We start from the raw sequence: 25,364 nt of genomic DNA on the forward strand, positions 1-25,364 counted from the left end.
ATAATTAGGGAGCATGAGGACGGTTTCTGGCACGCCGTTCGGTAGGCAACCTACTTTGGGACCTTTCCTTCTGGCTTTGCCTTTGAGTTGAGCAAGGACTTCTTCAACGGGGAGTTTTTGGATTTTGCTGCTGTCGACGATAATGCCGAGTCGGACAAGACGGCTCCACCTCGATCGGCCGCCCGGGAAGACCCTGGAACAACCGTGAACGAGGGGGATGACGAGACGGAGCAAACTACGAATGCCGATTGATGGGTTTAGGCATTTTATTTATATATGTATTTTTGCTTATACATCTGTTTTGACCAAGATGTATAGATATAGGGTATTTTGTTTCTGCTTTTTTGCATAGTTGTCGACCGTTCATGCCCTACCACCAATGTACCCTTCGGCCAATAGTGCCGCTTTTGGCTTTAGAGCTGGTTAATGAATTGTTCTTTCCATCATATACTTTATTGTGATCTCGTTTTTCCTTGGATTTGTGTTGAAGGTATATTTACCAAGCGTTTTTCTTGGCCAAGGGAGGGATATAATGTTTCAACCTTGATCGAGTGGGGTACTCGGGAGGGATATAATGTTTCAACCTTGACCGATTGAGGTACCCGGGAGGGATATAATGTTTCAACCTTGACCGAGTGAGGTACCCGGGAGGGATATAATGTTTCAACCTTGGCCGAGTGAGGTACCCGGGAGGGATATAATGTTTCAACCTTGACCGAGTGAGGTACCCGGGAGGGATATAATGTTTCAACCTTGGCCGAGTGGGGTACGCGGGAGGGATATAATGTTTCAACCTTGGACGAGTGGGGTACTCGGGAGGGATATAATGTTTCAACCTTGACCGAGTGAGGTACCCGGGAGGGATATAATGTTTCAACCTTGGCCGAGTGAGGTACTCGGGAGGGATATAATGTTTCAACCTTGGCCGAGTGAGGTACTCGGGAGGGATATAATGTTTCAACCTTGACCGAGTGAGGTACCCGGGAGGGATATAATGTTTCAACCTTGGCCGAGTGAGGTACCCGGGAGGGATATAATGTTTCAACCTTGACCGAGTGAGGTACCCAGGAGGGATATAATGTTTCAACCTTGACCGAGTGGGGTACTCGGGAGGGATATAATGTTTCAACCTTGGCCGAGTGGGGTACTCGGGAGGGATATAATGTTTCAACCTTGACCGAGTGAGGTACCCGGGAGGGATATAATGTTTCAACCTTGGCCGAGTGAGGTACTCGGGAGGGATATAATGTTTCAACCTTGGCCGAGTGAGGTACTCGGGAGGGATATAATGTTTCAACCTTGACCGAGTGAGGTACCCGGGAGGGATATAATGTTTCAACCTTGGCCGAGTGAGGTACCCGGGAGGGATATAATGTTTCAACCTTGACCGAGTGAGGTACTCGGGAGGGATATAATGTTTCAACCTTGGCCGAGTGAGGTACCCGGGAGGGATATAATGTTTCAACCTTGACCGAGTGGGGTACCTGGGAGGGATATAATGTTTCAACCTTGACCGAGTGAGGTACCCGGGAGGGATATAATGTTTCAACCTTGGCCGAGTGAGGTACCCGGGAGGGATATAATGTTTCAACCTTGGCCGAGTGAGGTACTCGGGAGGGATATAATGTTTCAACCTTGACCGAGTGGGGTACTCGGGAGGGATATAATGTTTCAACCTTGACCGAGTGAGGTACCCGGGAGGGATATAATGTTTCAACCTTGACCGAGTGGGGTACTCGGGAGGGATATATTTCGTGAATTTTGCTTAGACATTTTGGTAGAACTTGAACAGGTGATTTATTTCGTTGTATAACTTGCCCAAACTTAGAAGTTGTCTCAAAAGGTGATTGTTTCATTTAATGCGGGGCCTCGTTAAAAACCTTTCTCAGTAAAACCTCTTACACCTTTTATGAGGAAAAAACCTGAGAGGAGGAAAAGAGTGCCCCGAAACAATTACATAATGTTAACTGAAATAATGTTTCAAATGCGTGGCGTTCTAGGTTCGGGGAATGGCCTTTCCCGTGAGTTCTTCTAACTTGTAGGCTCCGTTCTTCAAGTTATACATTATGCGGAAAGGGCCGTCCCAGTTGGGGGCGAGTTTACCTTGAGTTTTGTCCCTTCTTGCCTCCCCTATAACTCGCCACACGAGATCTCCAACCTGAAATTCCCTTGGTTTCACCTTTGTTCGAAGTTTCCTTGCTAATCTGGTTCGGCACGCCTCCATGTTGAAGAGAGCTCGATCTCGTGCCTCGTCGATCAAATCCAGCTCGATGTTAAGTGCTTCTTCATTGGCGTCTTCATCGAATCGTGTTCGTCTTAACGAGGGTTCCCCCACCTCGACCAGAATCATTGCATCTGTGTCGTAGGTTAGGCAGAAAGGGGTCTCCTTGGTTGAGCTCTGTGGAGTGCATCGGTATTCCCATAGGATGTCAGGTAAGTGATCTGGCCATGATCCTTTGGCTTGTCCGAGTCGTCGTTTTAACTCCTTTAAGATGACTTTATTCGCTGCTTCAGCCTGCCCGTTGGATTGGGGGTGCTCGACCGAGGTCATCTTATGCTTAATGCCCAACTCGGTTAGAAATTCGTTGAAGCGTCGATCGGTGAATTGTAGACCGTTATCTGTTATCAAGGCATACGGGATGCCGAAGCGGGTGACGATGTTTCTCCAGAAGAATTTTTGGACATTATTGGCCGTGATGGTGGCCAAGGTTTTTGCTTCGATCCACTTAGTGAAGTGATCTACTGCCACTACGAGGAATTTCACCTGCCCCTTGCCCGGCGGAAATGGTCCTAGAATATCCATACCCCAAACGGAGAATGGCCATGGAGTGGTTATGGGGTGGAGCTCTTCGGGAGGTTGGTGTGTCAGAGGCCCATGTTGCTGACACTGCCTGCAATGTTGCACGAATTTGGCACAATCAGTTGTCAAGGTGGGCCAGTAATAACCGGCCCGAATTACTTTTGCCGCGAGAGTTCGGCTTCCTGAATGAGTTCCACATACGCCTTCATGAATCTCCCTCAGGACATAGTGTGCTTGCTCAGGCGCTAAACACTTCGGTAAAGGTGTTGAGACGCTTCTTTTGTAAAGTTCGCCATCTACCATGGCATATCGGGCCGCCCTTGTTCTCAATTTCTTGGCTTCCAAAGGATTTGTTGGTAACGTCCCGTCCGAGAGGTATGTCCTTATTTCCGTCATCTAATTGGTCATGTTTTGTTGGACGTGCAAACATTCGGTCTGTGTGATACTTGGCCTCGGCAATTCTTGTTGTATCATGCTGTGCAAATGGCTAACCTTCTTGTTACTAGCTAGCTTGGCCAACTGATCGGCTCTCATATTGAGTTCTCGAGGCGTGTGTTTGACTTGGACATCTTCAAAATCTGCTTTCAGCTTATTGAACGCATGAAAGTATAGCAACAACATTGGTTCTTTAATTTGGTAGGTGTCGTTGACCTGCTCTGTTACCACCTGCGAGTCGCTCCAACATTGTACTCTGGGGATGCCTAAGTCTTTTGCCAACCTTAGGCTTGCCAGAAGGGCCTCATACTCGGCTTGATTATTGGATGCCTTGAAACCAAAAGGGAGTGACTGTTCAATTACCACCTTATCGGGACCTTCTAAAATAATGCCAGCACCACTGCCTTGTTGGTTTGATGACCCGTCTACATGTAGGGTCCAAGGGTGGGAGACGGGGAGCACTTGGGGTGTGAATTCATTCAAGAAGTCGGCCAAGCTTTGTGCCTTGATGGGTCCTCTAGGCTCGAAGCGAATATCAAACTGGGACAACTCTATGGACCAAGCAACCATTCGTTCCGCCAATTCCGGCCTTCGTAGGACCTTAGTTACTGGACTGTCCGTTCGGACGAGCACCCGATGGCTCTGAAAATAGTGTCGAAGGCGCCTGGCAGTGTGTACGAGGGCTAAGACTGTCTTTTCCAGATGTTGGTATCTCGTCTCGGCATCTTGCAAGACTCGGCTGATGAAATACACCGGCATTTGCTCCGTCGTTTCTTGCACCAGAACAGTGCTGATAGCCTTGTCCGACACTGATATGTAGACTATCATGTCTAAGCAAGGGTCTGGCTTGATTAACAGCGATGGAGTTATGAGCATCGTCTTGAAGCTTTGAAAAGCCGTCTCGCATTCCTCGTTCCATTGAAATTTGGTAGCTTTTTTCAATAGTGACATTATAGGTCTTGACTTCTCGGCCATGTAAGGAAGAAAACGGGCCAGAGAGGCTATGCGTCCGGCCAGTCGCTGTACTTCCTTTATGTTTCGAGGACTTTGCATGTTGATAATTGCCTGACACTTATCGGGGTTGGCTTCTATGCCTCTCTTCGACAACATGAAGCCCAGAAATTTTCCACCAGCTACTCCGAAGGTGCATTTAGCTGGGTTCAATCGCATGCTGTGCCGCCTCACCTCGTCAAAAATCGAGTGGAGGTCTTTCAAATGGTTGGCGGCGGAGTTGGACTTGATCACCATATCGTCCACGTAGACTTCCAGGCAGGTTCCTATTTGATGTCGGAAAATCTTGTCCATGAGTCTTTGGTAAGTGGCACCGGCATTTCTCAAGCCGAAAGGAATGACCTTGTAACAGAAATTGGCTGAGTTAGTGATGAATGCAGTCTTTCCTTTGTCCGGTGGGTACATGGGTATTTGATTATACCCCGAGTATGCGTCGAGGAAACTTAGTCTTTGATGCCCCGCCGCCCCATCAACCAGTGCATCGATGTGCAGTAGCGAGTAAGCGTCCTTTGGGCATGCCTTGTTCAAATCCGTGTAATCGGTGCACATCCTCCATTTACCGTTTGATTTCTTGACCATAACTATGTTGGCCAGCCACGTGGAATACTTCACCTCTCTTATGAATCCGGCTTGAAGTAGCTTCGTTGTTTCTTCTTTCACCGCTCGGGCTCTCTCTCCGCCCATCTTTCTTTTCTTTTGGGCAACGGGCTTGGCGTCTCGACATATTGAGAGGCGGTGGCAATGAAAATTTGGATCAATGCCCGGCATATCCGCTGCAGTCCAAGCAAATAAATCCGAATACTTCCGTAGGACTTCTTTGATATCTTTAGCCTCTATTTCGGATAGTTGAGAACTCAAAAAGGTAACCTGTTCTTCATTCTTTCCGAGTTGGAAAGGAACTGTTGTCTCAATAGGTTCGACCCTATCTTCATCCTCCAATCTTGGATCAAGTTCAAGGCCTTCCATCGATTTTTGTTTGCCCACGTCGCCGATGACGTTCACGTCTCGTCTGGGCTTCGGAGTTGGTTCTACTTTTAAGCTGGCAAAGTAACATTCGCGCGCTGTTTTTTGGTCGGCATGCACGGTGATGATGGCCCCCTCTTCACTTGGAAACTTCATAGCCAAGTGTGGGGTGGAAACGATGGCTCGAAGCTTGTTCAGGGAGGGTCTTCCCAACAGAATGTTGTACGAGGTGTTGGCATGTACCACCACGTAACGCACCTTGATCCGCCTGCGCTAGTCATCCCCGAAATAGGTGTATAGGTCTATGGTTCCGCGGGTGTCTACCCGTTCGCCCGAGAACCCAACCAAAGGCTCATCATAGGGTGTCAACTCTTGTTCCGGGATGCCTAACTGTTCGAAAGTCTTCCAGTATAAGATGTCGGCCGAACTTCCCTGATCGACCAGCGTTTTTTTCACGATACAGTTGTTGATCTCCACGCTGATGACCATTGGGTCGTCTTGCACCGAGTCAATGCCATGAAAGTCTCGGTCAATGAACGTAATAGGGGGCATACGAATGGGAGATGCTCGCCCTATGGCGTTGACCGACTTGATAGCCCTCAAGTGTCTTTTCCGTGCTGAAGACGAGCTTCCACCTCCTGCGAAGCCTCCAGCAATGGTGTTTATGACTCGCCTGGGCTGATTGCGGTCTCGTTGATCGTTTCTTTCTTGAGACCTACTACGCTCACGGGATCGGTTCCGGGGGGGTGCTCGATCTCGGTTATCCCTTTTATGCTCCCCTCTTCCGGGGCGGTAGTCGTTTCTTCGGTTATCTGTCATCCGAATGAAATTTTGGAGGTGGCCGGCCTTGACGAGATCTTCAATGCGATCCCGAAGGGCGGAGCACTCCTCCGTAGTGTGTCCTCTATTCCGATGGAAATGACATGCTTTAGTCTTGTCGGCGTGAGGAGGTGTCATAGCTCTTCGAGGAACAACCAATACTTCCGTGGCTAGAGCTTGCTCCAACACCTTGGCCCTGCTGGTGTTGAGCGGCGTATATTGCATATACCTTGGACCTCTATTATTGTTCTTCTCACGATCAGTTGCTTCTCGAGGACGAGACCTGGGATGCTCCTTGTCATTGTCTCTTTTAGCGAGAAATTGATCGGGTCGGTTTTGGTTGCGGAACTCGGCCAGTTCCTCCATCCGCATGTATTTGGTGGCTCTCTGCCGCAGGTCGTCCAGGTCTTGGGGTGGCTTCTTGCACAAGCTATTGACAAAAGGCCCGGGTCGCAGCGCCGTGGTTAGGTGATGCATTGCTACGGCCGGGTCTAGGTTCCGGATAGACAACGTCATTTTTCCAAACCTTTCCATGAAAGCTCTCAAAGGTTCTTTCTTCTCTTGGCGTATATTGACTAACGCGATGGATGTGAGCTGATGAGGCCGGCTCGTGGCAAACTGTATCACGAAACGAGAGGACATGGACGTGAACGAGTCTACCGACCCAGGTGGGAGTCTAGTAAACCAGTTAAGCGCCGGTCCTTTCAGCGAGGTGGGAAAGACTTTGCAGAGAATGGCATCCTCGTCCGTATATAGGCCGACCTGGGTGACGAAAGCGTCGAGATGCTCTTCAGGGTCGGTGGTTCCGTCATACTTCTCCAGGGCCAAGTTTTTCCAGTTGTCGGGCAAATGGGCCCCGGCAATGTCTGGTGTGAATGGCGTCTTTCCTTGTCGTCGTTGTTGATCTTGTGTTGTTGTAGTTGGTCCACCTGATGGCCGAGGAACATTAACTTCCTTGTACCATCCCGAGGACTCACCCTGGTCCCGGGTTGACTGGTTATGTGTATCGCGTGAGGGGTGCCACGTCCGATTATCGCTCCTGAGCTCGGCATTCTCCCTTCTCAGGGCCGATAATTCATGGGCGTCTTTTTCTCTGAGCCTCCTGAGTTCCATCATTTCAGCCTTCAGTTGCTCGATGGCTGAAGATGGATTAGGTTGTTGAGACCGGTCCACGTACGATTCTTCCATTCCGTCGTTCTGATTGGTTTGCCGTATGGGGTGCCTCGGGGCATCCCGAAAGGGTGATCGGTTGCGTTCTCCTGCTGACTTCTAGTTGTTACCATCTTGCTTCAGGGTCGAGAACCTTTCTGGTTTCGGCCCCACGGTGGGCGCCAAAATGTTCCTGCGTAGAAACACTCCTCTGGTAACTTCTTCCTTGCGATCTTCTTAGTCTTCAGTACCGACCGAATACTGTCTCCAAGTGGTGGGGGAGGGTACCTGCAAAGGCACTTCGACGATCAAGTGAGTGTTCGGTTCAGAGCAATAAAGGCTTATATATTGGATAAAAGCATACCTCATTTATGTCACATCACCTGTGTACTTATAGTGACATAATTGGGCCTGATGGGCCTTATGCCTTGGGAGATGGGAAATGTCTTAATCCTTGTTTAATAGATACCTTAATCTGCCACGTGTCCTTCATAAGTTGACTTCCTCGAGTCTTCGGGCAAGCAATTGGTCGAAGGGGTGCTCGGCCAACATTGAGACGAGTCTTCGGCCAGGCCTGAGGCTGAAGGGGTGTTTGGCTGAGCTCGAGGCCGAAAGGGGCATTCGGTTGAGTTCATTGCCGAAAGGGTGCTTGTGATTATTGTTCGCTTTAGAATGCTATGGTTTCTCTGACCGAGAGTAGTTGTTCGGTCATGCTTGAGGCCGAAAGAGTATTCGGTCATGCTTGAGGCCGAAAGAGTATTTGGTCATGCTTGAGGCCGAAAGAGTATCCGGTCATGCTTGAGGCCGAGGGGGTATCCGGTTATGCTTGAGGCCGAGAGGGTATCCGGTTATGCTTGAGGCCGAAAGGGTGCTCGGTCATGCTTGAGGCCGAAAGAGTATTCGGTCATGCTTGAGGCCGAAAGGGTGCTCGGTCATGCTTGAGGCCGAAAGGGTAGATGTGTTGACGGTTTAATGGGTGTTTCCTAGTACAATTACCATTCATATATAGTTGACCATTCATGAATACTGTCAAGGTAGTATGCTGATCAATATGAACTCAACCATGTAAACTACTAACAACATTGATATGACACATCGACCACAAGATTTAATTAAAGAAGATAGTTCGATTATGCAATAGTCGCAACATGATAATCGTGATGACTATCTTATCAAAGATGAATGCCCAATTACAAAGAGAGATGGGGAGGTGCGTATAATACAATACTAGAAGATATCATGAGGGACATTAGACTTACTTGATTGTTGGAGTTTTTTTGGTAGGTACCTCTCCAACCCAAAATCGAGAGAGGAGAACACATCTTTGAATGTCAAAATATGAGAAGAAGGAGGAATCTTACTAAAGTACGTCAACAACTTTCCCCGGTGAGAACAATAATTATTGTCAAAACAATAAAAAAATAGTTAAAAAATTAAGTCAAGATGGATATAGCTTTTAGTAACTACCTTTAATCTATACATTTGATAAACAATTATACTATGTTATTATTAAAAAAAAAATAGTAACTACCATTCTTTTTTAATAACCACTCACTCTACTGTTTTTATCAATTAACTACGACATTTATTAATTAATCTGAACTTTTGTTTTATTTTAAATTTTTAAATAAAATATAGAGATACGAAGTGTCTCAATTATATCTATACTATTAATAAAGGGGATTTTCCTTTTGGTGGGAGACTCTTTGTTCTAGTAAAAATGGAATATAACCTCTATATCTGCATGTTGAAAGTTAATAGTGAAAAATTTTAAATGTAAAATTAGTTTATCTTAAAACTTAAGTTAATCCTAAAATAATTAATATTTAAAATTTAAAAAATTCATGTCAATAAAACTTATGATAATTTGGAGGTTGAGGTGACCTATTTTAACAATAAAATATAGATAGTCATAGAGTGAAATTCATAAATAAATAAATAAATAGTAATTTGTAAAAGGCTAGTTATAAGGGTAAAATTGTCCAAAAATGTAGACTTCACATGAGACAAACCTCTTTATTAATAGTGTGTGTGTCTATACATATGTATGAGGGGATATCCTAAACCCTAAATCTTAAACTTAGACTTACTCTATTCAATAACTCATATTCTACATTAAATTTCAATGATTCAACCGTTAAATTTAAAGTTCTTAATACATAAATCAAGTTTACAAATTTTTTAAAAAATTTGAAAACTATTTGATACTTTATTTTATTAATTCAAATCAATGTATAAAATACTTTTATGATTATCCGTCAATTGGATAATCATAAAATTACCTTTACCTACAATATATGTTGGTATATGTTAATAAATATATTCTTATGATTGTTAAAAAATGTAGATATAATCTATATATAATGACATATAATATATATTGTTAAATTTCACTTAAAATCAACACTAAAATTATATTTGAATATATATCAAATATATTTATATTTACATATATAATATCTATATATAATGAAACTTTATATATCACTAAAATTAGATTAATAATTATTATGATTAAGAATGTGATAACATGATAAGGTTGACTTAAGATTATCCCCACTTTATCGTGATTTTGGTATGAACAGCCGAGCAAGCCTTTTAATTAGTTTGAAATAGCAATGGATTTGAGCTTCTCCACATATAAGACAAGTAATTAACGAAAGTACAGGACAAAAGTTGTGGGAAGTTTATTGAAGAGTCAACGACGACGCAAACAAAGTCTTGGTCTCGCAGAAGTTATAACGTGCCCTTCGGGTTATGTCATTTATTCATTTGCTTCTTTTTTCTATGTTGGCCCTCCACAGAATTGATCAAGAAGCATAAAGCCAAAGATTTGACTTTTTCAATACAAACAATCCATGTTTGGTATCCATCTTTTTCCTCTAATGTTTTTTAATCTTTCAAGTTTATATTGTTAGTTATTGTCGTCCACATACTTGTCTTATTTCTGGTTTAATTTGCACCACTCCACTCATCTTGGGGTGATGTTAATGAATAATGAGAATGGATTATCATGTCCACGTGTTAATTTCACGTACAAGGTACAAATGTTTTATTCTAGTGTGGAGATATAACTACAACAACCTAAACCCTTATTCTGCTTACAAGTGTTCTTATTACTGATCTTTGTTGTTTAATTAAGTACCACAATTAACATTCTAACACATACGTCTGTGAAATTACGTGTGAATGGATATACTAAGGTTGTTATACGTATAAAGGAGTACAAGTCTTAAGTATCATGCATGCTCCAACCAGAGTTGAAGGAAAGAGCCTAGCCGACTGATTATTATACTTAAAACTTATTAAATGAAACATATCCAAAAAAAAAAAAATCATAATTTCCATTTAAAACAAATAAAACATATTGGCATTTTTAGTTATTTATAGTTTTACTCATTTAACAAATAAAGAATTTAGAATTAATTGAAAATTTGATTTTAATGAAGATAAAGTATATTCTTATTCAATTTTAATTAAGAGAGAACAGTTATTACTAACTCAACTCGATATTATGAATTCTTAATTATTTGATTTATATTCAATTAGTTCATGTTAAATTATGTTATTTAACATGTATAACTCTTTATTGAGTGAGGGAAACACCTTTTTAATTAACTAGAGTAATCTTTCTGCTTAAAAATTATTCATCTTTTAACAAATATTAATTAGTATTCACTTGATTAATCATTCTGTTTAAAAATAGTACGTAATTTTAACAATAAAATTAGGAAATATATAAATATCATTAATTAATTAGTAAAATATGAAAATTTATTTTTGTTTTTCCTTCTTATCTTAAAAATTTCGTCATATCCCATCTCAATTAATATAATAGAACACTTAATTTACATTTCAAATTTATATAGGTAGTTAAGTGTGAATTTATTAAGGGGGTGTATTGGATTAGAATTTTAAAGGATTTTTTTAGTTATAAAAAGTCTTGCAAATTTTAGAAGACTTTGCAAAAATTTTATGACTTTGAAAATTTTGTCAGATTCTACAAAGTTTTAAATTAGGATTTCATTGATTCTGCTAGATTTTTAAGTCAAGATTTTAATGAATTCTAGGGAATTTTATGAACTTTATAGAATTTCGTGGACTTTTAACATATGATAAGAGTTCAAGACTTTTATCACACATTCAAATTTAGTCAAAAAATAAAAATAATTAAAAAACAACAATGACTGGATAAATATTAATAATTTATCAAAAATAAATTATCAAAATTAAATTTAAAAAATATAATTAAAATATAATAGACCGAAAAGATAGATAATTAAAAATGTATATATTAACATAAAAATGAAATGAATATAATTTAACATAATTGAGAAAGTTTTTTTTAATTACAATAATAATGTGTAAAATTAATATTAAAAAAGATAAATAATATTAAAAACAATTCAATTAAAAATAAAAATAAAAATAATCAATTAAAATAAGTTAATAGAGGCATAATGTAAATGTGTCTTACTCTCTTATAACTAAATATGTCCTTGCATTTTATATGGGTATTTGAGTGAAAATGTGTCTTTCATGCACTTTTATTCATTTAAAATATCTTAGAATTCACAAACATCAACTAGGAGAAGAAAACATATATCTGAAATTTGTTACAAGTACAAAATAACCTTTTTAATTTTTTAATTGCTTTCAGTTATTTACATGCGAAGAAATATTTTTAGTATTAAATTCTAATTAAGATACCGTAATGTCTTATGTTAATTTCTTTTTTTAAAATATAAAAAATCCTAATTTCAAAATATAAAAATTAAAAAAATAAAATTCATAGTAAAAAAAAGAAATAAAATAATTATTGAGTCATAAAAAGAGGTGAAATAACAATAATAAATTCAAGGGAGGGAGAGAGATCGCAGTTTTTGTGTTAAGAGGATTCTTCATCTAACTAGGATCCATTATCATCTCATTTTACTCACAGAAATCCTAACTCAAATTTATCTTTTATATATATATATATATATATATATACATATTTATTTATTTTTGTTCTAATAAATATAAATTAATTACAAGGTCTTGAATATCTACAATTGATTGTAGAGATCATGATATCAATTTTAGCTTTCACCTTTCCTTTTTCTTGATGTGTGTTATAAAAAAATTACTATTTAAAAGTTAAAATTTTAAGCATTTTCTATGTTATATATCTGATAAACAAATTCAACTAAATAGAGCAAAATAGAGTAAGTCAATTAAAGAAAATAGAGAGAAAAATAGAGCAAGTCAATGACACTATGTACTGGAGTTTCACCAAATAGGGGAATGAAATGATGACAACAATAGTACAATATTATATATGAGCAGTATAGTGTTGTATTATTAGCAGAAAAAAATGGAGAAGACAGGAATATAAAAAAAATGAAAAACTCACTTGAAAATTCTTGAAGCACTTGAAAAGTCACTTTAAATAATCTTCCAAAATCTAATGGGTTTGGATGAGATTGTTTTATAAATTTGGTATTTATAGATATCACTAAAAAGTCCTTCAAAATCTCTCTAATACAATAATTATTTAAAATCCTTATATTTTCTTTTAATACTAATGGATTGTTTTAAGTTATAAAAAGTCTCAAATGAATACCAATAAATTTTAATGACTTTTTAAAAAATCTTGAAAATCCATATTGAATACTACTGGATTATTTTTAAGTAACATAAAATTCTGATAGAATATTAACGAACTATTTTACTTAAAAAATCTTTTAAAATATTATGAAATCCTAAACCAATACACCCCTTAGATTTGATTTAGTGATATGAATTAGAATTATATATATATATATATATATATATATATATATATATATATATATATATATATATATATAATTCTAAGCAAAATATTATAATTTTAATGGATAAAAAATGGTTTAGTATGAAAAAAACTTAAAAACATTATCTATGTTTTACTTTGTTGTTTATCTTAAAAACAAAATCAAAACACAAAGCCGCCCGTTGAAAACAATAAAGTCCACAATTTCGACCCTCACCAATAAATTGAAGTATGAAAAACTCTAACCATAGACACATGTTGCCATGTGGTTACGTATGCAAAATACTAAATTATTCTAAGGGTGATGTATCCACTTCCCTCCCAAAAAAAAAGTCCAAGAATCAAATCCTCTTTCACAGACATGGGAGATAGCAATGGGGGCGGATAACTGGGTTTTTTTTTTTTTTCTTTCTCTTTTTTAAGTATGAAATATTTATCAAATATTTTATAATGATTAATTTTTATAAAAAAAAATTTAGTTAAACATTTTTTAATAATATCTTTCATTTTAGTCATATTGTTTTTATCTACAAGATTTGAATATGAGATATTGTTTAAGATAATTGAGACTAGTATCACTAAAACTAACAACTAATTTGTTGATTGAAAATAACTTATTTAATGGACATATATGAAGATAAAATGAATTTCATATATTTCTACGAATATATATGAGTATTGATAAATATTTATTAAAATATAAAATTTTGTATAAAAGGTTAAGAGATAAATAATTTTAAAATGTGTATTTATATTTAAATAATATATTTTAATATAATAAATAATTATGACATATTTTCAGTAAAATTAAATTAGATCAAATTATTTTATGTATAATTAAAAATATTTTTAGTAATTATAAAATGTGATTTCTTGCATGTACATGTACTTTTGTTAGGCTTACCCGAAAATCATGTGACTCGAAAAAGGGTGTGAAAATTACTCGAAACAAAAGATAAAGGTTAAACACCTATCAAGATTAAATTGAAAGCCTTATTTGTTCACATGGGAATGTGTTCGAATAGAATTAATTAAATTGAACAAAGGAGTGCTCGAAAATTTATCTGTTGTTCATTAAGGGGTTAAGTTATAATGCGGTCTCGATAGCAACTCGGGAATGTAATAGTAACTCGAAATTGTAGAGTTGTTATTGAAGGGATCTTAACAGCTAAGGCACACTAAGGTGGTTATTAAGGGTCGAATCGAGTAAAGTTGAAGCGTGAGGCGAACGTTTATGGGAAGTTACAATTTAGAGTCACGTAACAAGCATAGTGGATAACGGTTATCCCCTAGTGGCGTACATGCATGAAATTAATCGTTCTTGATTGGCTCTATAAATATAGAAGCTACGTACCTTCACGGAGGTCGGAAAAACTCATACTTGAATTAACTTCTGAAGCACTCTCTGCCTACACACATATGACTTTCGTGCACAAGATCGTTTTTGGGTATGATTAACTCTTGGCCACTTGTCTTTTGCTTTATAGGAGTAGAATTAACATTAGTTCTCTTAGTTATTTCTTTTAATCACATAGTTATATTACATTGATATTGTAACTCTGGAACATTATGCAAGTTGAACCATGATTTGTATTGCAAGTATCTCAATTATTCATTCTGTTCATCTTAGCATTTATATGTATGGAAATTATTGCTTGTTAATTATTGAAGAATCTTTAAGAACAAGTAATTACTAAATCTTCCTACTACTCCTCTTCTCGTAGACTAAAAATCAGAAACATCACATATCTAAATTGAAACGTTTTCATGCTAGTTCAAGTAAAAAGAATCCATAAAACAAATTCCACCGTAAACAAATTGGCACGCCCAGTGGAACTGTTTAAATCAAACATAATTGGACTAGTTTTGGGTATGTGTGTTGCATGAGACTTAGGAGTGGAAGAACAATGTCTACGTCTAATAGAGAAACAGGTACTAACAATAATAATCACGTAGATGTAGAACAAGCAAATTCTAATCCTGATAATGTGACTAATGTGACCAGGGGGCAACGTCTTCGTCCCCTGTGTTACTCGAAAACACAGCTAGGCAAACAAATGTTACTCAAGAACTAGCGAATGTCACTAGGGAGTATCCCTGGGGTATGCCACAAAATTGGCGAAATACCCAACCTGTGCATGTCGAAATGCCAATACCGTTAATAGGACCCAATTCACAAATGCATGTATCCCCACAGGGATATAATCTTGGGCCAAATGGCATGGGTTTTGTTATGCAAGACCCGTACCAGCATATAGGAACAAGTCAGGAGGGTTCTTTAATTCGACAAGGCAGTTATGTACCTACGGGTATTAGTAATCAAGCCATGATGGCCCTTCGACAACAAATGGATCATAGTAATCATGACATGGTCAATTTATTGTCAACTCAAATGCACAATATTATGACTCCTCTGTACGAGTTGATAAACAAAATAGGCGACAGATTAGGTAATGAACCTCTTTCGAGAGCAATGAGTGAAAACCTGAACGAAATGGAAAACCCTAGGGGGCATGGAAATTTTCATAAGAACATAGTTTGACCTAATAGGAATCCCAATGATAACTTAGACGAAATGGTAGAAAGAATACTGAATAGGCACGGATTCGATGTTGGTCGAAACGAGCGTCTTCACTTTGTGTCAGCCTTCCCGGATTATATAACTCAGGTATAACTACCCCGAGGAGTAAAAGTACCAAAGTTCTCGAAATTCACAGGAGAATTGACTGAATCAACAGTCAAACATATAGCTAGGTACGGGGTCGAATGTGGGGATTTAGCAAATAATGAATATTTGAAAATGAAGTATTTTCCTAGTTCCTTGACCAAGCATGCTTTTACGTGGTTTACCACCTTACCTCCTAATTCGATACATACTTGGGTACAGTTAGAGGGTAGCTTCCATGAACATTTCTTTAGAGAGGAAACGAAAGTTAGTATAGTCGATCTAATGAACATTAAAAGGCAAAATAATGAAACTTTAGATGACTATTTAAATAGGTTCAGGCAATTGAAGTCTCGATGCTATACTAATATACCTGAACATGAATTAGTTAGAATTGCAGCAACAGGGCTAGATTTTTCGATACGCAAGAAATTAGTAAATGAACAATTGAGGGATATGGCCCAGCTTGCTGAAAAGGTAAGAAGGATCGAACAAATTAAGTTAGAAAAAGAAAGGTTAAGAAAATTTGACAAATTTGTTCGAAAGGAGAAGGTAGCGTATCTAGAAAATTCTGATCTTAGCGAGGATTCTAACTGTGAGGTTTCGAGTGAAGAGTTCGAGATTAACTTAGCAGAATTACGTCCTGGACCTACGTATCAATGTCAAATGCTAAAACCAGGGGATAATGTGGAAGGGAATTTGACTAAGAAATACAGTTTTGACATAACTAGAGCATAAAAAATATTTGACATCTTATTAAAAGATAAACAAATTATACTTCCAGAAAATCACAAGATTCCACCATTCAAGCAAAGAAAAGGAAAGAAGTTCTGCAAATATCATAATATGTATGGCCACTGGACTAATAATTGTGTGCGTTTCAGGGATTTGATTGAAAAGGCGATTACTGATGGTCGTCTTACCTTCGAGGAAAAAGACATAAAAGTTGACACAGACCCATTCGCTGCTCATACTGGATATGTTGAACCAGTTTCTATGGGAGTTAACATGGTGGATGTCGCTGTGGAAGAGGATGAAAACATCGAACCTATCTCTGATGAGAAACTCGAGGAGTTAATGGAGGATTTCGCTAAGGAACAGGAACCTATCTACCCAAAGGAAGGAGATAGTTTGGTCGAGTTTTTATCTAAGAAGAAAGAAGCGGACAAAGAAGTTATGTTGTGCCCTCGATGCAGTGCTGTCTTTGACAGGGCTGCGGCTAAAGCTTTCGAGGAGTCAGAAATGATGAAAAACTACAAAGCTGAGAAGCTGCGTGAAAGGGCTAGAATGTATGAAGGGTCAAAAGCAGGATTGACCATCAGGCAAGTTCACATGCCTCAATACAATGCTCCAGTGGGAAAGATGGAGATGTATAATTCCTCGAGATTCGACAATACTTATGTGCCGAATGCAAATGTGTCTGTGGGAAAATGGAACACACCACCTAGGCCAATGATGGGAGGCATGGGTCGAGGAAAACAGGTCATGAGTCATGCTGCTCGCCCGATGCAAGGAGTGCCTGGGAAGACGCCGAATTCGATAGCAGGGCCTAATCGAGTGATTAATACTGGAGGATATGGGCGTGGTTTTCGACTTCCTTTCAACCACCTGACTAAGACTCAGTGGAGGAGACAGCAAAGGATGAGAAAAGCTACCTTTGAAGGTGTTAAGGGAAACCGTTTCTCGATTCCTGTACCTCAAAAAGGGGAATCATCTCAAAAGTTCCTAGAGGATGATGAAGACATGATCACGGACTGTTTCGAGAGTGGGTTCGAGGACTCTCTAGAAGACATTTGTGGGATAGTTTCCACTTTGCCAACTGAGTGTGCTGGGGCAATGGAGGCCGTGAATGAACAAGAGGATATCCATCGAGAGGATTATTTTGAGGACCCTAATTATGAGTCCAAGGTTATATGGGTGAATCAGATCTCGAGGGTTGTCCCCAAGTTCAATTCTGCTGTGTTCGATTCTCCCACGGAGGAAATGAAAGGGCACCTTAAGCCCCTCTTGCTGACCTTGATGATCGAAGGGCAAGAAGTGAACAAGGTCTTGGTCGATGGGGGTGCAGCTGTGAACATCCTGCCTAAAACCATGTTGAAGAGGTTTGGGAAATCTTTGACTGATCTGAAACCTCACAATATAATGATTTCTGATTATGCAGGCAAGTCTTCAAACCCTGAAGGTATGATTCTGCTCGATATGCAGATTGGGAGTGTGAAGAGGACTATTATGTTTATAGTAACGCCTTTTAAGGCAAACTTCAATGTTCTGTTAGGTCGAGAGTGGATCCATGGAGTAGGGGTCGTTCCTTCGACAGTGCATCAGAAGATTTTTTTCTGGAATGATGATGAAGGGTTAGAGGTCCTCGAGGCCGATCAGAAAACGTATGAGGTTGGGATGTATTTTGCTGATCAGCAACTAACAGCCTTTGCGAAGACCAAGCCTTTCGATGCTTACAATTCTGGGGTGATGGATGAAGAGGAAGGAATCAAGAAAACCTTTTGCTGGGATGTGAAAAAGGGATTTGTGATTCGAGCCGAAAAGGATTCGGCTCCACCAGAAGAATGAAGGATAAAGATCCTTACTCGAGCTTTTTAGCTCGAATATCGGCCTATGTGGCCGATCAAACGGCCAACATGGCCGAAGAACAATATTCTGTAGATAGCAAAGACAGTTCGACCATCGTGGCCGAAGAAAAACAGAAAACAAAGGTAGACTTCGAGGTGAAAAAAGAAGAAAAACAAAAAACAAATATAGATCCCGAAGTTGAAAAAAACAAAGGAAAAGAAAAAACAGAGGAAAACCGAGAGGACCGAGTTTCCTCGAGACAAACAGAAAAAGAAAAAATAGAAAAAGACCAGGAGGTCGAAACAACCACAAAATGCAAAGAGCAAGAGCTGGAACCCAAATTAGACTGTATTTTCGATGATTCGCCCCTAGGATTCGAGAGGGCAACCAATGAAGAACATAAGTTAGAATCCCAAGATCTGCTTGAAGAAATCAATCTGGGAACTGTCAAAAATAGAAAAGTAACTTATATCAGCAAGTTCTTGCAAGGGAAGTTAAAGGAGGAAATAATTCGAGTTTTGCATGAATACAAAGATTGCTTTGCATGGGATTATGATGAAATGCCAGGATTAGATCGAGAGTTGGTAGAGCATAAGCTACCCATGATCCTAGGAAAGAAACCCGTGAAGCAAACTCCTCGAAGATTTGCTCCTGAAATACTCGAGAAAATCAAGGGAGAAATTGAGAGATTATTAAAAGCGAAGTTCATCAGAACTTCAAGATATCCTGAGTGGATCTCGAACGTAGTACCGGTTATAAAGAAAAACGGGAAACTCAGAGTATGCATTGATTTTCGAGATCTCAACATGGCAACTCCCAAAGATGAGTATCATATGCCCATTGTTGAAACCATGATAGACGCTGCTGTAGGTAATGAAATTATGTCTTTACTTGATGGTTATTCAGGATATAACCAAATTTTCATTGCAGCTAATGATATATCGAAAACTGCTTTTCGATGTCCAGGTGCGTTGGGCGTTTATGAATGGGTGATGATGCCATTTGGACTAAAAAACGCAGGTGCCACTTACCAGAGGGCAATGAATTTAATATTCCATGATCTAATTGGTAAGTTTATACAAGTATACATTGATGATATAATTGTTGGGTCGAAACAAAAGGAGGACCACCTAAGCCATTTAAAATTATCTTTTGAAAGAATGAGAAGACATGGTTTGAAAATGAATCCACTAAAATGTGCTTTTAGTGTTTCAGCAGGAGAATTTCTGGGGTTTGTTATACACCAGAAAGGAATTGAAGTTAATCGAAATAAGACGAAAGCTATCATGGAGATTAAACCTCTATCGAACAAGAAGGAACTTCAATCTCTTTTAGGTAAAGTAAATTTTTTGAGAAGATTTATCTCGAATTTATCTGGTAAAACTAAAGTGTTCTCTCCTTTGTTGCGTTTAAAAAAGGAGCAAGAATTTTGATGGAATGAAGAACACCAGAAAGCGTTCGAGGAAATTAAAATTTACCTGGCTCATCCTCCAGTGCTTGCACCACTCTCTGAAGGGAAGCAACTGAAGTTGTATATTTCAGCTAGTGATTCGACTATTGCGGGCATGCTGGCGCAAGATGATGATAATGGCATCGAAAGAGCAATTTATTAGTTAAGTCGAATGTTAGTAGGAGCAGAAACTAGATATACCCCTTTAGAGAAATTATGTTTAAGTCTTTATGTTGCTTGTACAAAGTTGAAGTACTATATTAGGACTCGTGATGTTGTAATATTTTGTCGAAGTAATGTGATAAAATATATGTTGTGTAAACCTGTGTTACATTCTCAAGTTGGTAAATGGGCACTTGCATTAACTGAATACTCATTAACTTTCGAGCCATTAAAAGCAACCAAAGGTCAAGTAATTGTAGATTTTCTTGCAGATCACTCGAAAGAAACTGAAAAAATTAATTACTTAGCCATTAAACCTTGGGAATTATTTTTTGATGGTTCTAAACATGACTTAGGCACCGGGATAGGTTTGTTAATCATTTCTCCTCAAGGAATTCCGACTAAGTTATCATTCAAAACAAATACAGGATACTCGAATAATGAAACTGAATACCAAGCACTCATTACTGGACTCGAGATCCTTAAAGAATTGGGCGCTAAAAATGTGGTAATTCGAGGAGATTCACAACTGGTCATCAAACAATTAACTCGAGAGCATAAGTGTTTAAATGAAAAATTATTGAATTCAAGACTCGAGCTGTGCAGTTACTTGACACGTTTGGTGAAGTAGAGTTACAACACATTCCTCGGGACTCAAATCTTATTGCAAATGAGTTGGCTCAGATAGCCTCTGGATATAAAATCAGTAAAGAGTGTCTTGAATATCTGATTCATACAAAAAGTGAAGTGTTAGACCATCGAGAAATTCTAAGTATAGGTTCAGCAAGTCAACAAGATTGGAGGAGCGAATTGATCGAATACTTGCGAAATCCTAATATAAAGGTCGAAAGGAAGATTAAACTCCAAGCTCTCAATTATCTCTTACTAAACGATGAATTGTACAAAAGAGGCTTCGACGGAGTTTTGTTCAAATGTCTGGGAGACCATGAAGGTTATATAGCAATGGCAGAAATTCATGAAGGCATTTGTGGAGCACATCAAGCTGGAAAGAAGATGAAATGGGTTTTTTCAAGGAAAGGCTTATATTGGCCAACTATGATTAAAGATTGTATCGAATTCGCAAAAAGTTGTGAGGAGTGTCAAAAACATGGACCAATACAAAAGGTACCAGCAAGTGAGTTGCATTCGATCATCAAACCTTGGTCATTTCGGGGTTGGGAAATGGATTTAATCAGACAAATACACCCACCTTCTTCGAAAAACAACAAATATATTTTGGTTGCCATAGATTACTTTACAAAATGGGTTGAAGCTATTCCTTTAAAAGATGTTGAGCAAAATGACATAATTAATTTCATCGAAGATCACATTATTACAAGGTTTGGGATTCCTCAAACAATTACAACTAATCAAGGTACAGTTTTCACAGGTCAAAAAGTCGCTCAATATACAGAATCGAGAGGGATTAAGTTGATAACTTCAACACCATATTATGCGCAAGCAAATGGTCAAGTCGAGGCAGCTAACAAAGTAGTGATTGGGCTAATTAAAAAGCATGTATCAAATAGGCCTCGAAGTTGGCATGAAACTCTTGTTCAAATACTATGGACTTATAGGAATTCTCCGAGAGATACTACAAAAACTACTCCATATAAGTTAGTGTATGGGCATGAAGCTATCCTTCCTATTGATATTAACTTACAATCAATTCATATACAGAAACAGAATGAATTACCTACTGATGATTATTGGAATCTAATGCATGATGAGTTGATTTCTTTAGAGGAGGAAAGGTTAATTGCGTTGCAAAATATTGTTCGACAAAAGGAAAGAGTCGAGAAATCGTACAACAAGAGGGTTAAAACACAACGATTTCGAATTGGGGACTTGGTGTTAAAAGTAATTCTTCCCATGGATCAAAAATCTCGATATCTAGGTAAATGGTCTTATAACTAGGAAGACCCCTTCATAGTCGAACAAGCATATTCTAAAAATGCATACGTCATTAAAGAGATAAATTCAAATGTGACGAAAGTAATGAATGGGAAATACTTGAAATATTTTCATAAGAGGGTAGAATATTAATTGTTCGACACAAGTCAAAGAATAGTTCTGATATAAGCCAAAGATAAATGAAAAGGAATCGAAGAACAACCTTGATAGGAATTTAGTTCTCCCAAGATGCTCATCGAAACCAAATTCCTAGGGGGGCATTTGTTAGGCCTACCCGAAAATCATGTGACTCGAAAAAGGGTGTGAAAATTACTCGAAACAAAAGATAAAGGTTAAACACCTATCAAGATTAAATTGAGAGCCTTATTTGTTCACATGGGAATGTGTTCGAATAGAATTAATTAACAAAGGAGTGCTCAAAAATTTATCTGTTGTTCATTAAGGGGTTAAGTTATAATGCGGTCTCGATAGCAACTCGGGAATGTAATAGTAACTCGAAATTGTAGAGTTGTTATTGAAGGGATCTTAACAGTTAAGGCACACTAAGGTGGTTATTAAGGGTCGAATCGAGTAAAGTTGAAGCGTGAGGCGAACGGTTATGGGAAGTTACAATTTAGAGTCACGTAACAAGCATAATGGATAGCGGTTATCCCCTAGTAGCGTACATGCATGAAATTAATCGTTCTTGATTGGCTCTATAAATACAGAAGCTACGTACCTTCACGGAGGTCGGAAAAACTCATACTTGAATTAACTTCTGAAGCACTCTCTGCCTACACACATATGGCTTTCGTGCACAAGATCGTTTTTGGGTATGATTAACTCTCGGCCACTTGTCTTTTGCTTTATAGGAGTAGAATTAGCATTAGTTCTCTTAGTTATTTCTTTTAATCACATAGTTATATTACTTTGATATTGTAACTCTGGAACATTATGCAAGTTGAACCATGATTTGTATTGCAAGTATCTCAATTATTCATTCTGTTCATCTTAGCATTTATATGTATGGGAATTATTGTTTGTTAATTATTGAAGAATCTTTAAGAACAAGTAATTACTAAATCTTCCTACTACTCCTCTTCTCGTAGACTAAAAATCAAAAACATCACATATCTAAATTGAAACGTTTTCATCTAGTTCAAGTAAAAAGAATCCATAAAACAAATTCCACCGTAAACAACTTTACAACTCGTTCCACTCATTATTAAGTGAATCCTTGTGTAATTATCAATTTTCAATTCATTTTATTTACATATGTTCATGTGTAAACGTTATTATTATTTTTTTTTCTGTCATCCTTATTCACAAGAAAGGAATTTCAATCGCACACTATTCAATGTTTAAATTATTATAAACAAATTCTATTTTTATCCCATTAAATAGAATATCCTCCAAGTATTAAATAATTAAATTTTATTAAAAATATATTACTAATTATTTTGTCCACCAGCTTTTAATTTGTCGTATGGTAACAAGATGATACAATACGTAAAGTCAACGTAGTCTCGCAAACATCATTAAACACACCCACCCAAGCCGAAGAAAATTTAAAAACGATGCATGCGGAAGTTACTCTTCCGTGCATGACTGAAACAGAGAAACGTTTTTGTTCTTTTTTACCCCTGAAACACTGAAACTTTAATTACTACTATGTCCGTGAACTAAACAAACACGTCTTTTTTATTTTATAGAATTTTTTTAAGTATAATTTATTAGAATTGTGCTAATGTGAGAGCACACGGATAATCTTCTAATAGTTCAAAAATCAAATAAGAGCTCTAATATTCCGAGGGAAAAGGTAGGACAAACACAAAAATTGATTGTAATAAATAAAGAATAACTTTATCTTGAAATATAAACTTGTACCGTCCCGGTCAGAATCCGATCCAACTCATTTACATGGGTGCACTCGGTTAGAATCCGACCTGCTCTGCAGGAGTAACTCGGCCAAAATCCGATCTAACTCTCCCACATAGATACTATTCCGATATCAGGGATAAAATCCCATCTTTAATGACAAGATATTCTCCAAATATTAACGGTTAAGGAAATCTCTTGATCCTCGGGGCCCAAGTAGCCCATGAACGACGTACCATAAAACCCAAAATCCTAGAGATGAGAGGGTAGATTACACTTTTCGAATGCTCTGGCTTTGCGGCTTGATCTAGGAAAAACCCTAGCGCATCCCGTGACCGGAACATTTTGGCGCCCACCGTGGGGCTACGGTAAAACTCTTCCTACGCCCCAAGTCACAGGAAAAAACCTACACTCTACTATGGCGAGAGGCGTCACATCCAACCACGACCCACAACACCCTACCATGGAGGAGATGATGGCGTTGATCAATGGCTTGAGAGAGGAGAGCGACCCTGAGAGAGAGAAGGAGAGGAAGTTTCCCGCACAAAAACAGAGTGGGTACTGTGTTTTAATCGGTGTGAAGTCGTTCACCGTTGGATCGTGCTGATTTTTGGACTGTAGGTTCCAGAAGTGTGGTTCTTCATTCTGACCGTTCGGATTATTAACCGGAGGCCTGGTTTGGGAGAAAAAAACTTCGTATCAGTAGGTGAAAGTGTTCTAGCGCAAAACATGACTGGTACTGTGTTTTAATCGGTGTGAAGTCGTTCACCGTTGGATCGGGCTGATTTTTGGACTATAGGTTCGGGAAGTGAGGTTCTTCATTCTGACCGTTCGGATCGTCAATCTAAGGTCTGGTTTGTCAAAGAACAGCTTCGTATCAGCAGTTGGAACCGTTTGACGGGAAACAGGATCCTAGTCAACATCTAATGGACTTTCGTGCCCGGATGTTAATTCCTGGAGGAAGCATGGGAGTCTGCTGCGAGGGTTTAATGCTACAAAGGTTTTTTAACGAGGTAACATCAAATAATAAAAATCATTATTTTCAAATTATTTTCAAATTGATTCTGACTTGTAGGCAAACTCGTGATTGTCGGCAAAAGTCCGGCTGGGCGAGTATAAATAACTCGAAGAACTCGTGATTGTCGGCAACAGTCCGACTGGGCGAGTATAAATAACTCGTTTTGTGAAAAAACTCGACCTTGATCGGTTAGATTCCGACGTGGCGAGTACTCGTGATTGTCGGCAACAGTCCGGCTGGGCGAGTATAAATAACTCGTTTTGTGAAAAAACTCGACCTTGATCGGTTAGATTCCGACTTGGCGAGTACTCGTGATTGTCGGCAACAGTCTGGCTGGGCGAGTATAAATAACTCGTTTTGTGAAAAAACTCGACCTTGATCGGTTAGATTCCGACGTGGCGAGTACTCGTGATTGTCAGCAACAGTCCGGCTGGGCGAGTATAAATAACTCGTTTTGTGAAAAAATTCGACCTTGATCGGTTAGATTCCGACTTGGCGAGTACTCGTGATTGTCGGCAACAGTCCGGCTGGGCGAGTATAAATAACTCGTTTTGTGAAAAAACTCGACTTTGATCGGTTAGATTCCGACTTGGCGAGTACTCGTGATTGTCGGCAACAGTCCGGCTGGGCGAGTATAAATAACTCGTTTTGTGAAAAAACTCGACCTTGATCGGTTAGATTCCGACTTGGCGAGTACTCGTGATTGTCGGCAACAGTCCGGCTGGGCGAGTATAAATAACTCGTTTTGTGAAAAAA

General features: G+C 38.7%; 1 protein-coding gene across 1 annotated transcript; it reads right to left on the reverse strand.

The window, feature by feature from the left end:
- Positions 1–5,482: 5,482 nt before the first annotated feature.
- On the reverse strand, positions 5,483–7,216 carry LOC145952033 (uncharacterized). The gene has a single exon (XM_083064254.1). It carries the CDS (start codon positions 7,214–7,216, stop codon positions 5,483–5,485), a length of 1,734 nt encoding a protein of 577 aa, XP_082920380.1.
- Between the last annotated feature and the right edge of the window lie 18,148 nt (positions 7,217–25,364).

The sequence above is a fragment of the Cajanus cajan genome, chromosome 9 (assembly GCF_000230855.2).
Source record: "Cajanus cajan strain Asha chromosome 9, NIPB_CcT2T_4, whole genome shotgun sequence".
In the NCBI taxonomy this organism is placed as follows: Eukaryota; Viridiplantae; Streptophyta; class Magnoliopsida; order Fabales; family Fabaceae; genus Cajanus; species Cajanus cajan.

Coding starts and splice junctions, on each gene's coding strand:
- LOC145952033 (XM_083064254.1), bottom strand. CDS start 7,216: ATGGAAGAATCGTACGTGGACCGGTCTCAACAACCTAATCCATCTTCA.